Source organism: Mytilus galloprovincialis, chromosome 12 (genome assembly GCF_965363235.1).
Source record: "Mytilus galloprovincialis chromosome 12, xbMytGall1.hap1.1, whole genome shotgun sequence".
In the NCBI taxonomy this organism is placed as follows: Eukaryota; Metazoa; Mollusca; class Bivalvia; order Mytilida; family Mytilidae; genus Mytilus; species Mytilus galloprovincialis.
The window spans coordinates 50913727-50930840 of NC_134849.1; the positions used below are offsets into that span (position 1 = coordinate 50913727).

The 17114-nt window shown below is 32.9% G+C and overlaps 1 protein-coding gene across 1 annotated transcript in view; it reads right to left on the reverse strand.

Moving 5' to 3' along the window:
• LOC143054138 (uncharacterized) overlaps positions 1-17114 on the reverse strand; it is a 58742-nt gene that overhangs the window by 23861 nt on the left and 17767 nt on the right. Inside the window, exons 3-5 of the mRNA XM_076227049.1 lie at positions 6074-6247; positions 3684-3887; positions 1332-1400 (exon numbers count right to left, since the gene is read on the reverse strand). Of these exons, the coding sequence (XP_076083164.1) occupies positions 1332-1400; positions 3684-3887; positions 6074-6247 (447 nt within the window). The remainder of the gene's footprint in view (positions 1-1331; positions 1401-3683; positions 3888-6073; positions 6248-17114) is intronic.

Sequence of the window (17114 nt, forward strand, 5' to 3'; positions counted from 1 at the left end):
ACCAACAGGTCTTCAATGGAAAGAGAAATTCTCACACCTGGAGGTGTCCTTCAGCTGGCCCCTAAACAAATATATACTGGTTCAGTGATAATGAACACCATACTATTAAAATTCCAAATTGTACACAAGAAACTAAAAGTTAAAATAATACAAGACTTACAAAGGCCAGAGGCTCCTGACTTGGGACAGGTGCAAATATATATCCAAAAATTCAGAAAGATTGAACCAATCACTTATACAAATTTAGCCAATACACATCCATACCCCTTTTGACAAGTCAAGAGATGTTCCGAAAACTGTAAATATTACCTTTTTGCACTTGGCCTTACACTCATTCCATATCAAAATCAGTTAAAATACTACAACATCCAAAAATTTATTTCACCTCTCTTCTCTCATTTCCACCCAAAACAATTTAAGAAATGAGTGAGGAAGGGAAAGAAAAAAAATTAAGGAAAAATACACTCTTATTAAAAGGACCTATATTCGTGGACAACAAAAAGTGGGGTTATTAATAGTGGTCTTGGGCTTCTTAGGCCACAGACCACAATTAATTCCTCTATCAGTTCTTTATAAACTTTTGCATCATTAAAAAAATTGCACCATGTACTTTTGTCAAATTTTGTGTATGTGTAATTTATAGTCCTAATCCAAATATATATCCAAAATTCAGAAAGATTGAACCAATCACTTATACAAATATAGCCAATACACATCCATACCCTATTGACAAGTCAAGAGATGTTCCAAAAACTGTAAATATTACCTTTTTGCACTTGGTCTTACACTCATTCCATATCAAAATCAGTTAAAATACAACATCCAAAAATTTATTTCACCTCTCTTCTTTCATTTCCACCCAAAACAATTTAAGAACTGAGTGAGGAAGGGAAAGAAAAAAAAATAAGGAAAAATACACTCTAATTAAAAGCAACTATATTCGTGGACAACGAAAAGCGGGGTCATTAACAAGGAACAAAGTTTTGGACCACGTGAAAACTTTGACTCATCCGAAATTTCAAGTCAACGGAGTTCGAGACAACGAGAGTTAACTGTACCTGTACTACCCCAGTATTGGTTGTATATGATGATGGAGACCCTTATCCTATCTCCCTGTTACCTGAGAGATAAACTAATCTAAATACCTGTACTACCACCAGTATTGGCTGTATATGATGATGGAGACCTGTATCCTACCTCCCTGTTACCTGAGAGATAGAGTAATCTATATACCTGTACTACCACCAGTATTGGCTGTATATGATGATGGAGACCCATATCCTATCTCCCTGTTACCACAAACTGAGAGATAAAGTAATTTTATAATATACCTGTACTTCCACCAGTATTGGCTGTATATGATGATGGAGACCCGTATCCTATCTCCCTATTACCACAAACTGAAATAAAGTATAATACATTTTCTCAATTGAGGATGACATGGTTCAGTTATCATGAAATAGAGGTTCCTTTATATAATCATAATATAATTTCCAATTGTACAGAAATATTCTGGAATAATATTAATTCTGCATGAGGAAATACATTACAGTATTTGTTCCCAACGGAATAAATGGTATGGAATATGTGCTGTAATAGGAAAAGACATAAAAGCATTGTTTATGACAAAGTTTCCAGAGAAACTTCTATTAGAAGAAACTAAATATACTTAATGTTAGAACAGCAGATTGCCAAAAGTATTGTGCACATTCTTTATCAAATATATTTGATCTGTTACCAATTAAATGAACCTAATTGAAGCCATTCCATCTCAAACATTCAAAAACATTTTACTTTAATATGCATAAACATTTGAAGTTTCTTATGATATTATCCAATTAATAATAAACAGCTGCGCCATGAGCGCATGATATGCCCAACGTCTTGCGTGGAAGTTTTATGCAATAATCATAAATAGTTTCTGAGAAAGTTTTAAGCAATAACCATATATTGTTTTTGAGACACGACGGGACAAATTGTGAAACCCCCAACCCTTTTTTTACAAAAAACTAAATATCACTAAAATAAAATTTTGAATCAAAACCAAAAAGTATACAGATCTTTAAATTAATATAACAAAGAAGTGTGTAAAGTTTTAAGCAATAATCATAAATTATTTTTGAGATACGGCGCGACATGATGTAAAAAAAACCTCCCCTGTTTAACAAAATACTCAATAACTCCAAAATAAAGTTTTGAATCATCACAAAAAAGTATACAGATCTTTAGATTAATATAACAAAGAAGTGTGTAAAGTTTTAAGCAATAATCATAAATTGTTTTTGAGATACGGCACAACAGGTAAAAAAAACCTCCCCCTTTTTTTTACAAAATACTCAATAACTCAAAAATGAAATTTTGAATCATCACCAAAAAGTATACAGATCTTTAGATTAATATAACAAAGACATGTGTAAAGTTTTAAGCAATAATCATAAATCGTTTTTGAGATATGGTGCGACATGTAAAAAACCCTCCCCCTTTTTTACAAAATACTTAATAACTAAAAAATAAAATTTTGAATCATCACCAAAAAGTATACAGATATTAAGATTAATATAACTAAGAATTGTTCAAAGTTTTAAGCCATAATCAAGAATCATTTTTTGAGATACGGTGTGACATGTGAAAAAAACACACACCCCTGTTTTAGTTACAAAGTGCCGTAACTCAAAAAGTTTTAATCTAATTTTCACCAAAAAGTATACAGATCATTTGACCATCATAAGAAACAACTATGTTAAGTTTCATGAAATTTGGATAAGTCGTTCTCAAGTTACGGTGCGACATGTTTACGCCGGACAGACAGACGGACGGACAGACAGATGAACAGACAGACGGACGGACACCGGACATTTGTATACCATAATATGTCCCGTCAAAATTTTGACGGGCGTATAAAAAGTGTTAAAACAAGAAATATTGGTTTCCACACCACAAAAAAACATGTTATACATTTGACTTAAAATAAGGTCCTATGAGAATTTGAATGAAAAAATGTTGATAGAATACCATTACAATGGGGATCTGAACGCAAACTATTTTTTTATGGGTACTAGGGGAGACAACTAACTGTACCAGCAGTTATGCAATAAACTATTTATATAACAGTTTGTTATTTTTCAACTTCTTGACTATTCAATCATAATAATTACATGTATCTGTGGTATCAAACATCTTCTTCATTGATATCTTTCTAGTTTTGTGGAAATTAAAACTTTCAAGATTTTTTTCCCCAAATTATACAGAACTTATAATTATTCAGATTTTAAAAACTCAGATTTAAAGTGTATTAATTTATAGTTGTGTATTTCTCTTGTGACAGTCTTCACGCTGAACTGCTAAATCTACAGGCCCGCAGCTCAATTTTTTATTTTTTTTAGTTAGATTCTGTTGGCCTGTAGGTCTGATTTTTCAGGCCTGAGAGCAATTTTACCAGCCTGGGCTGCCACTCGTTGTGAAGACTGTTGTGAGTTTGCACACATTGTTATATTATCATACATATATTTCCCTGAAACATAGATGAACATGGGTATATCTCGACTTAACTTAACACTTCTTAAATCTGACAAATATATTGCTGTTGGGAATAAACAGTTACAGGAGCCAATGTAGAATGGAGGATTTTTTAAGCTTAAATCTATAGGCATAAAACCATGAAATTTTACAATTTGATTACATACCATTACAATCTAAAGTATTACAAGACCGCGGATCTGTGCTCTCCTGTACACTATCGGCGCAGTTTCCTCCTGCACAATCAGGACAAAGGGCACCATTACAGTATACCAATGGGTTATTACATAGTCTGTATCTATACTGGGTCCCACCTCCACATGTAACAGGACAAGAATACCACTCACGCCAGGTTTCCCAGCCTCCATCATCTGAAAATAAAAAAAGAACTTTATATGAGAAATACGTGTACTTCTTACAATCATTCAATAAACACCAAACATAGTTGACCTATTGCTTATACATGTTATAGTTTCTAAGAAATAGACTAAACCAAGAAAACTAAACATTGACCAATAAACCATGAAAATGAGGTCAAGGTCAGATAAAAAATGTTAGACAAACATGTATACCTTATCAATCTATGCATTAAATATATTTGACCTATTTCTTATAGAACCTATTAGAAACCAACTTAACCTTAAAAACATAACATTGACCAATGAGCCATTAAAATGAAGTTAAGGTCAGACACTACCTGCCAGGCAGACATATTCACTTTTCAATCCTTTAATACAACAAATACTATATATCTATTACTTAATTATAGTTTATGAAAAACACTAATAAACAGCTGCGCCATGAACACATGATACGCCCGACGCCTTGTGTGGCAGTTTTATGCAATAATCATCAATAGTTTCTGAGAAAGTTTTAAGCAATAACCATATATTGTTTTTGAGATACGGCGAGAATGTGAAACCCTCCCCCTCTTTAAAAAAAAAAAAAACAAACTAAATATCAGTAAAATAAATTTTTTAATCAAAACAAAAAAATATACAGATCTTTAGATTAATATAACAAAGAAGTGTGTAGAGTTTTAAGCAATAATCATAATTTTTTTTTGAGATACATTGTGACATGTAAAAAAACCTCCCCCTTTTTTTTACAAAATACTCAATAACTCAAAAATGAAATTTTTAATAATCACAAAAAAGTATACAGATCTTCAGATTAATATAACAAACAAGTGTGTAAAGTTTTAAGCAAAAATCATAAATCGTTTTTGAGATACGGCGCGACATGTAAAAAAACTCTCCCCCTTTTTTACAAAATACTCAATAACTCAAAAATGAAATTTTGAATCATCACCAAAAAGTATACTGACCTTTAATTTAGATTAATATAACTAAGAAGTGTGTAAAGTTTTAAGCAATAATCAAGAATCGTTTTTGAGATAGAGTGCGACATGTGAAAAAAAACACACCCCTGTTTTAGTTACAAAGTGCCGTAACTCAAAATGTTTTAATCCTATTTTCACCATAAAGTATACAGATCATTTGACCATCATAAGAAACAACTATAATAAGTTTCATGAAATTTGGAAAAGTGGTTCTCAAGTTACAGTGCGACATGTTTACGCCGGACAGACAGACGGACGCAGGACATTTGTATACTATAATACGTCCTGTCAAATTTTTGACGGGCGTATAAAAATTAACACTGAGCAATGAACCGTGAAAATGAGGTCAAGGTCAAATAAAATATGTGTGCATCATAAAATATTACCATACACCAAATATATTTAGTTGACCTATTGTTTATAGTATTCCAAAATAAAGATCAAAACTCAAAAACTTAACTTTGATCACTGAACCATGAAAATGAGGTCAAGGTCAGATGAAACCTGCCAGTTGAACATGTACAGCTTACAATCATTCCACATATTATTTTTGTTGCTTAAAACTTTCTCAGAAACTATTTATGATTATTGCATAAAACTGCCACACAAGGCGTCGGGCGTATCATGTGTTCATGGCGCAGCTGTTTATTAGTGTTTTTCATAAATCTAAATATAGAAGACCTATTGCTTATAGTATCTGATATATGGACTTGACCACGAAAGCTTAACCTTGTTCACTGATCCATGAAATGAGGTCTAGGTCAAAAGGAAAACTGTCTGACAGGCACGAGGACCTTGCAAGGTACGCACATACTTAATATGGTTATCCTATTACTCCTAAGAAAGAAGTTAACATTACACAAAATCTGAACATTTTTTTTCTTGAACCATGTAAATGAGGACAAGGACAAGGGACATATGACAGACAGAAACTTCTTAACATAAAGCATATATTTACAAAGTATAAATCATCCAGGTCTTCCACCTCCTAAAATACAAAGCTTTTAAGAAATTAGACAACGCTGTTGCTGCCTTTGCACCGCCAAATCACTATCCCTATGTCGAGCTTTCTGCAACTAAAGTTACAGGCTCAACAAAACCAGACAACCCATTCTTTTCACATTATCATGATTATTAACTGGGAGGTAAGATGATTGGAATGTTTTTTAATCTCAAATTTAATCTTTATAATATAATATTATTTATCAACCTTACCAGGACAACAAATATCTTCATTACAGGTTCTCGAATCTGTATCGCTATAAGGACAGTCAGCGCCACCACAAACAGCTGAAGGATTATTACATAATCTATATCTATACTGGATCCCTCCTTCACAAGATACTGAACAAGCTGCATAAGATCCCCAATTTCCCCAACCACCATTAACTGAAATTTAAATCAACATAGATACATTATCAATTAAGATGATTATTATATTTTGAATCAATCATATTAATGTATAAATCAACATTTATCAAATTCACAAAATAAGCTTTTTTTGCAATTTTTGGTATAAATATGATAGGATATTGAAGTTTCTATACATTGACAAATCCCTGGTATTACAAAGTTTATCACCAGTTTGTTCTTCTTCTACATAAATGACATGCCAGAGGGAATCCAATCAAGGGTAAGACTCTTTGCTGATGATACAATCATATATCTTACAATATTATCGGACACAGACAGCGACCACCTTCAGGACAATCTTTAATAATAAACTTGCAATTCAGGAAAACATCCTGATACATGTAATATTCGAATGTAGGAAAAAAAGTGACGGAAAAAAATTATCATGATTATACTTTTAAAAATATGTATTGTGACTTTTTTTCCTAGGGATTTTGTGACTTTTTTTCCAGTGATTTTTGTTCCTGTGACTTTTTTTCTGTTTACCGTAATGTTCTTAACATAACAAGAAAATGTAAGCCTATTATAAAAGAATATGTACAGCATGGCCACACCCTCGAATCTCTAAATTCTGCAAAGTACATTGGCTTCACCATTTGCTCCGGGAAAACCCTTGAAGATCATAGGAGACATCAAGGCTTACAATGATGTATAAACTTGCCAACAGGATGGTGAAAGTTGACACTGGTAATACTCTCATTCCATCAGATACATGTAGGCTATCTAGAAACATCAACACTAATCAGTCAGGGGACTTATCGAAATAAGTGATTTTTAAATCACTTATTTAAGTAGCAAATTCAAAATTTTGTCATAAATTGTGATTTTGTAGTTTTACTAAAATTTTAAAGACATAGGTTTAGATAATATCTTTTCATTAGTAAAATTAAAAGAAATGACTTTTTGCTTCTTTTAGTAGCAAGGTTTATGCCTTTGATGCTATCATTTAGCTGTAAATTCTATTTTATTGGAAAAAATGCTATAATAATGGCTTAACTTAATGAACTGATACTTTCTTCACAGATTTTTCCCAGCAGTGAGAGTATTTTTCCTGTAAAGTTCAAGGTTTCATCTTTCAGATTATGTAATAAAATTCTACTGTTCGCGATAAAAATTTCACTGTTCGGGGGTGTTGAAATTAGTTGGGGTTATTAGAATAAGGATACTTAAAGAAGTAATTTTTTGGAAGGAAATTGAGGTATGATACTAAAACAAGCGATTTTTATGTCATTATCCTAGATTCAGTACAAGGTCATCACCTGACATGACCTGGTCATCCTAGACAACACAGATGTTGGTTCTGATAATTTTAGAAACATAATTAGTCCCTGGATCATTAGTATTCTATATTTAAAACTACAGTAAAATTAAATCACTCAGTCTAGTGATAAATTTGTACTTCTTAAATAGGTGATTATTAAAGATAGACAACTCTTACTTTCAACCTTTATGAACATAATGTTACTTGAATCAGTGATTTAGAAAATCAATCATTTAAGTAAGTCCCCTGACTGCTAATGAAAACCAAGTACCATCTTGTAGGACCGAAGTGCGGAAGGAATCTTTTTACCCAAGGAAGATATGAGAAGATATAACACTGAAAGGCCCTACCACATACAGCCACCAATGCAGGTAGTCTTGAATGCTTCAAGCCTACTTGCATGAGATGAACTAGATCAATGCCAAGAGTTTATAAATTCACTGTATATAAAAATGGAAGATCCGGGGAGGGGGGGTTAGGTTAATTATAGGTTAATAGGTTAGGAACCCCCCTTTTAAAAATGGCTGGATCTGCCCTTGTACATGTTGTATATGATGTAAAGTATGATGACGTCATAAAAAAAAAAGAGTTCAATACTATAAGGGCAAATATGTCCCATGTGGAAAAAAATTGGGATTCCAGATTAGAGAAACAAAAACATTTATCTAAAATGGAAAAGGGTTAGTTTTTGTATTTACTACATCAATGTTAATTTGCTTAATTTTATGAAATTAAACATGTTAAAGACAAATTTCCTGAAAAATGATAATTTTTATATGGTAATTTATGAGCGATTTTTCAAAGGCTTACAAGGTTGTCGCACCACCATTTTTGACGTAAAAAAGAACTCAACTCAAATTTACGTCAATTGTTTGCTTATCAGTGCTCTTATAATGGTAGAATTTTATGATTATTTAAAATGTTATTTTTGTTAATTTTTAAAAAATCTAACAAACATCAATTTCCAATAAGTAGTTAAAAAACACCGTCGATTTTGCAGTCTTACAAGAATGTCGCAATTGCTTAAAAACAATGAAATCTTCGCGACGTTGTGTTATGCTTACAGGTACGAACATAGAGCGTAACATCATAGCACAATTCAAATCAATTTAATACTTTTTTTTATCTTTAATTTTAAAAGCGCATCCAAAAGTGGCAAAGTAATCAACTTATTGACGGAAGCCAAGTATTGGTAGAAGTAGAAACTAGATTGAGCTTTCTGGTAAGTGTAGTAAATAGAAAGTTCTTGTCATCAAGCTAAGTTTATTGTTATGCAAAATAATTTATAGATCTAAACCTTACAAGGACAACTAAAGTCTTCATTACCTCAGTGTTCATTACAGTCACCGTGACTGTATAAAAGCCTTAACACGATTCTACACATACCAATACAGACATAGTCCAAATAATTATGACGTCTTATGAAAGTAAGTAAGGCGTCAAAGAAAAAAATTATAATAGCCTTTCAAGATGTCATAATTATTTGGACTAATACAGACACAGATAGTCCCAGGTGTTTTAGTTGTTTAAAGTGACGATTACATTGTAAGACTAAGTGGCACAACGCGGACTTGTCCCTTTTTAGGGGGCATTCTCATCTGTTGTTCCAGAGCACAGGCACTTGTTTCTATCCATCACAGCATGATCATCACTGGTCAGCGGATGGTCGTAGTTCCGGATAGCCGAAAATGGGAGGCAACTGTAGGGGTAAGTTTTTATTAGTCTGTGGTCCTGGCTAATCTTGTCAGTAAACAACACGCGCAGCTAGATATCGGGCCGGGATACCAGGCTTAGTTTTTATTTTCTGATTTTCGTGCTCTAAAAGGTTCATTTGAGCAAAACAACTTGTTGATAAACATATGCCAGAAAACAGCAGACCTATATCAATACTTCCTACATTATCAAATATATTTTAAAAACATGTCGCAAAACATTTTTATCTATATCTGTCAAAATATAAAGTATTACATGAGGCAAAATCTGGATTTCGATCTAACCACTCATGTCAGACAGCCCTTACCAAATAAATTGACACCTGGCTCAAATGTATTGATAATGGTAATGTTGTAGGTACAGTCTTTCTAGATTTAAGATCATTTAAAAAAGGCATTTGATCTCGTTAATCACACCAGAGACATATAATACAATTATTTATATGTCTCTGATCACACCATTGATTCTCTGCCATAAATTACATTTATACAAAGTCTCTAATCATTCAATAAAATGATTCGAGTCGTACCTGTCTAATAGAAAACAAAAAGTGTGCTCTGGTAATACCAGCCTCAGAATCTAGATCGATGTATCAAATATGGGGTTCCCCAAGGGTCCATTTTAGGTCCCCTTTTGTTTGTCTTATTCATAAATGACATGACTTTAGAAGCCACTCATACAGCCATTGATATGTATGCTGATGATACAACACTTCATACATATGGAACAAATAAGGAAGAGATAGAAAGAAAACTAAATTACGATGCCAACACCATAAATAATTGGTGTCTGAACAATAGGATGGTTATAAATCCCTTAAAAACTACTTCTATGTTAATTGGAACAAATAAGAAACGGACTTTGCTAGGAAATGATATGAATATATGTATACAAGATAGCCCAATCACACCCGTTGAAATACAGAAACTTTTGGATGTATATATTGACAAAAATTTGGACTGGAAATTTCAAATTGACTGTAAAAACTTAAGTTCTCGTATCGCACTGCTATCTAGCATTAAGGAGGCCCCTCAAGGGGGGGTCCTAGTAATCACATAATCACCATTTTTTGGCCAATATAATCACATAATCATTAAATATTTGCTTATCTTTAGTAATCAAATAATCATAAACTAAAAATACAGTCCTAGGTAATCAAATAATCATGAAATATTTGGCTTAATAATCAAATAATCATTAAAAAAACGGCCAAGTAATCACATAATCAAAAACCCCATGAGGGCCCTCATTAAGAAATTTTTGGATATAAGTAGTAGAAAGCTGTTTCATAATGCTAATATTCTGCCCATATTTGATTTTTGTTGCTCAATATGGGGAAATTGCTATGAGGATAGATGGATGATATAAAAAAAATTCTTAAAAATGCAGAAAAGAGCTGCAAGGATTATACTTGATGCACCAATACTAACACCTAGTATAAATTTATTTAAAGAACTAAAGTGGTTGAATTTCAGATCTAGAATTTCATATAATAAACTTATTCTTGTTCATAAAATTCTTAACGATAAAGCACCTGATTACTTAAAGGAACTCTGTTGTCCAATTGTTAACCTACATACTAGAAATCTAAGGTCATCTGCAAATAATAATTTAGCTGTTGTACGACCGAACACAAATTCAATGAAGAAATCTTTTGCATATAGCTCATCTATACTTTGGAATAAACTACCAAATGAAATAATATGTTGTGAAAACCTGGACACTTTTAAACAAAAATGTGTTGATTTCTTGACTATAAATGATTTATAACAACTTACTCAAATATTCTAATGATTTGTATGTTATGTATATATATATATGAATTTATTTTTCTCTTGTTCTACAGACAATTTATAGTTAGTATGAATAGTGCATTTAAATAATATGTTAGAAAGCTTTTTTGTGATATTTGTACTGTTTGTTCTTTGTGAGGGCCTCAAGGTAGATTAGCGAAAGCTAATTGAGTCACCCTCTTTAAATAAAGTCATTACTTACTTACTTACTTACTCATACCAGGGACTTTCTATACTACATTGTATAAACGTTAGTATTATAGAAAGTCCCTGCTCATACACACTAAAGTGAGTGCGTTAATAGAGGCTCCCACAGGGTACCCCCCTCAGGTCGCAAGGTCGCTTTTAAATTCGACGAGAGGTCGTTTTTAAGGGGAATGTACAGGTCGCAGGTCGTTTTTCCCAACACAGAGAACGGAAGTCAGTCGGAGGTCGTTTTTTTTTCAAACTTTACATAAAATCATTCCAATTTTCGTAAAATACTGATGATAGTCGTTAAAAAAATGCGAGCATGATGGTCGTGTTAAGCTTTAAATGTGTGATATGGTCGTAACGTCAACTTGAACTATCTATAGTATTTTGATGATGGTTGTAACCGACACAAGATGGTCGTAACTTTTGAAAGATGGTCTCCGGTAACTCGAGTATTTAGACGAACTTTTATCAAACGGTATTTTAAAAGTACTGTGCACATAACCATGTTAATAAACTCATATGTCATTTATGGTTTACTACAAACAATTCTATTTGTTACTCTAATCCCAAACGCCCATCATTTAGGAGTAACAGTGAAAACTGATTAACTCGCAGTACAAATGATAGATCCGTGTTTTACTAGCTCGGATACTAATAATTAAAAGCTATATTTTTGTATCTATTCTTATTATATTCTCAAAATTACATCTATATATTTACGTTACAAATCTACAACTCTCCAAGTTTATGGCTACACGTGCTGATCTTATCTATAGTCGTGCATATTCATTAGCTGTGTAGGCGTGTCAAAATCGTATCATACGTGATAATGACCAGCCAGTACACCGTGTAATGATTTCATTAACCAGTATTAAAATTAAAAGATAAACATAACACAAATGCAGTAAGCTAAACAGTATTTTAGGGTTGAATATTAATATGTGTTTTATTGTACGTTAGAAAAGGGGGAGTCGGAGGGTCGGACAGTGGCGGATCCAGGGGGAGGGTTCCGGGGGTTGGAACCCCCCTTTTTGGCCCATCAATGCATTTGAATGGGGCCATATGGCTGGAACCCCTCTTTATCCTGGGATGGGAACCCCTCTTTTAAAATGGCTGGATCCGCCCCTGGGTCCTGATCCCGAAATCCCGGGATTATTTTACGTAATATTCGTTTTGGGTTTTTAACCGATCTATATAAACATCACAAATACGATCAAATACGTAGAAATAATCAAGTGCATGCTAACATTCTATTTTTCGAAAATTGGAATAAAGGGCATACGATACAGTTACAGGGGAGGTAATGACGTTGCTAACGTAAAATGTTATTTTCGCGACGTCAAACTATGACATATCGGGAAAAGATGCATTTTTCGACTGATTTTTATCATTCAAATTGATTTAATTTGAAAACGAGTTCATGGACCCCTATTTTTTAAAACTGCAATTTGTTTCATTTTGCAAGGAGATTAAGAGACCCAAATTTTATAAAACTGTAAATAGGATTAGCGCAATTTTTTTTAATTTTGATAAACATTCAGGATCATTCAGCACAAAAATGACGTTTTTACCTCTATTCATGAACATTTGATAAATATGAGTTATTTCTGAATACAAATTGCATAATTTTTAATGATACTTATAAAATACAGAAATTTACGATTATTTAACAAAAAACAATTTGTGTTTATCTTTTAAAACAAAAAAAGTTATGTCTTTCTTTCGAAAAAGAAAATACGAACACAAATCTGAGTTCTGAGCAAATATACAAAATTTCTACCTCATTTTACTCAAAAAGTAGCACATGAAGGTATACTTTTTATTACATATTTTATTTAATCAGGTAAAAAATAGCCTATATGCAAATTTTCATCAACTTGTAAATACAGGTTCAAAACTGTATCGTATGCCCTTAACTGCACGAAAATCGGAAAAAGAAAATCTGACCAGAGTTGTCTCCCATTTTCGGCTAACCTCAACTTTACGTTACGACCAACCGCTTACCACCAGTGATCCATGAAAAGGTCGTCTCGACTAACCATATGTGAAGTAGCCTTTCTATTTAGGGAGCTACCATTTGATTTTTATGGGGGGGGGGGGTCTAGGATGAAAAATTGTGTCCTGCCTTTTTTTTTAGGTTGTAATCTCTGTCCTGCCTTTTTATTTTTCAGGCTATTCGGTCCTGCCTTTTTTTTCTTAGCTTATCCTGACTTTTTTACAACAATTGTCATCCTGCCTTTTTTTTTTTAACTCAAAATCCTGTCCTGCCTTTTTTTTTTCAAATTTCATCCTAGCCCCCCCCCCCCCCCCCCCCCATAAAAATCAAATGGTAGCTCCCTTATTTTCAGTCGGAAACCTGGTCGAAAAAGAACAAAAGAATCGAAGCTCTTTGTTAGAAAAGGTCTGTTAATCGGGTTGGCTAAAGTCTGTTAATCAGGTGTTATCGAGAAAATCATTGAAAGTTCAGCATGTTTCATTGTATAACTTTTTAAATATATTTTTTATCATAAAAAATATTCATGTCTAACAAAACAATTCAATGTACTGAATCCAGTGGTGTAATTATAATTTTTCTAGCTTCAATGTACGATCTTTAAAATGAAAAGGCGGGTTACTCATCAATAAATTTATACACATTTTACACACACAAACTGTACACAAAATGACATTTTGGTTGAATTTACGTGCATGCAATATTTTGAACATCGAAAAAAGACAGGCATTATGTTTGATAACCATACTGAAATCATTGTGTGAAAAATCTTCACGAAAATCTGTATTTTGGTGACATAAATCAATCTTTATTTAAAACCTGGTCTGTTAATGGGTCGGATGTATAAAACCCGGTCTGTTAATTGGTCTGTTAAGAGATATGAATGGCAATAAAAGTAAAATTTTATTGCTATATGTACCGATTATCAGGTTATCTGCATGTTGATATCGTAAAATATCAGCTGCGAGACATAATATGAAGCTTTTTGTCGAGTGAGCGTAGCGAACGAGATCAAAAAGCCTTCATATAATGTCAATCTGATAATCGATTTATCGGGCTATATTTGCGTGTTTCAGAAGTGTTTTCTTTGTTTCACCAGCACACAAAAGATGACTTGATAAGTTCGGGTCAAAGTTATTAACGTCCGGGTCAAAGTTATTAAGGCCGGGTCAACGTATTTGACGTCACAAAGACATGATACGGAATAATATTAAGAGCTGAACAGAGTGATATAGACAGTGGGACGACCGATAAGGGGTTTTATCGGATCAAATGTATAGGCTCAAGACGAGCGGCTAAAATATACGGAAACAACACATGAGCAATGAAACATAAATTATCGGTCGTCCCACTGTCTATATCACTCTGTTCAGCTCTTAATATTATTCCGTATCATGTCTTTGTGACGTCAAATACGTTGACCCGGCCTTAATAACTTTGACCCGGACATATCAGCGACGTCATAATGTTTGAACCGACGTTAATAACTTTGACCCGAACTTATCAAGTCATCTTTTGTGTGCTGGTGAAACAAAGAAAACACTTCTGAAACACGCAAATATAGCCCGATAAATCGATTATCAGATTATCTGCATATTGATATTGTAAAATATCAGCTGCTTGACATTATATGAAGGCTTTTTGATCTCGTTCGCTACGCTCACTCGACAAAAAGCTTCATATTATGTCTCGCAGCTGATATTTTACGATATCAACATGCAGATAACCTGATAATCGGTACATATACGGAAACAACACATGAACAATGAACAATTTAAACAATGGAAATTGAAAATTGATAAAAACGGTTTCAAAAAGTGTAATATTAAAGTAATGTTAATTTCATCCAAGAATGGTCGCATATGTCATGTGGATTCTGTTTATTTGTCATGAATGACACCAATTCGTCATCTATGTATTGGTAACCAGTATATAAATCAGAGATAAACGTCGTAATGTTACTAAACATCAGTTAGTAAAATATATTGGGATGCTAAAATATAAAGAATAGAGAAAGAATAATGAGTAAGATAAATAAAAGGTAAAAGGAAAAAAAGTCACGGAAGAAACGTGACATAACAATTTAAAGAATACAGAAATAAACAACACCCCAATCCGAACTCTCATGGTATATACGATAATCTGGATGGAGTAGCAGAATATAGAATAATAGATAAGGACAGTAGAGAGTGATGCATTGCTAAAAAAGGGAGAAAAAGAATAATTGTTTAAGAATACAGACATGAAACACCCCTGGGTGTTGAAACAGTAACGGATTGCGATGTACTCATATTGGTGACAAATGCTAGAAGTTTACATGCGGACAACTGCCGTTCTCCTCTACACTTATGAAGAAAGGAACTAAACGGAATAAAATGTATTAAAACTTAAGATGACCAAATGTAGCTGCATTCGCTCCTTTCCATTTACTTCTTGAGAATGATTTGTAAACAACATATGATTAAGTAATAGAAATAAAGTACCAATTGGATGATGCTTACGAATTAGGGTTTAACGTCCAGTGAAACATATCATGTGCATATGAGAATGGCAACACGTTATATACACTGGACAGATGTACAGTTTATATTTAGTTTACCGGGACCCTGTATGTGTTGTATTAGAAAGACACTTTCAGTCGGGTTTGAGAACGTGCTACTTTGAACAGACACAAAAAATGAGGCTGATTGAAAACGTTAATAATAAATTCATGCATATTCCAGCGGCCAATCCATATCACGCTATATTGAAGTGACACATCCTTCAATAAAATGCAAAGAAAGTCAAAATAAAAATGCTCTTACTAGTAAATCACAACCGAAATGAATGACAGACGGAGATTTTTTTACAAAACTTAATGAACAATTGAAATCAAGATATTTGAGAATTGCGTTAATTCGCAAAGGTTTGAGTATATAGGTTTGCGTTACAACGCAAAGGTCTGCGTTTTATCGCAAAGTTTTGCGTTACAACGCAAAAGGTTTGCGTTATAACGCAAATAAAGGAAGAAAATTAAAAAAAAAAAATGTGTGGCGCTAATTAGGATACTGTTGCATCGTATTATCATTTTTTTTTACTCAAGAACATCTCATTCTTAACTTTTTCTATTGGAAAATATAAAGGTAGCAAAAATAACTGTGGCTAAAAAACTCTTAACTGACACAATTTCAATTGTCCATCCCATTAACAGACTTTATTCCCACAATTTTCACTAAAACGTGGTAATATTCACGTTATATTACAATTATGAAATATTTACCAATGTAAATTTATTTTTTAGACCCAAAGTACTATTTTGTGTCCTTTAAATGATATCTTAAATTGTTTGTTTCGACTTTTATTAAAAAAATTGCTATGCGTATAAGCCTAAATACTACATACTTGCCCGACGCCTTTTAATTTTACTGAAAACTGCGTAGACTATGAAATGTTTTTACAAGTGGAAAATGTTCTATGATAGACATCATTTTGTCAGACACTTTTCTTTTTTTGATTTGGTTCTTATAATATGCCAAAAATCTGTATATTTGATAGAGTTTAACATTAAATTGTGCGTTTTACTCTTAACAGACGTATAACCAACCCGATTAACAGACCAATCTCCCATATAGCCGAGTGTCGGCCGTGGAAATATTTAATTAGTTGTTTTTTTTTTAAATGTATATGAAATTTTGAAAATTCCACCAGACAACCGATCAAACAACAGTTTTAAATGTTTAAGTTGAATAATGAGATCATTAACTGATGCTCATTAGCTAGTTGATACACATTTGTATTTTAAAATACAGCTGACATATAAGGATCGTAATGGTGCAATGTGGATAAATCTATCGGTTTTCAAGAGCAAAATTGACAGCGCGTCATCCCTACAATGTCTTCCATTTCAAT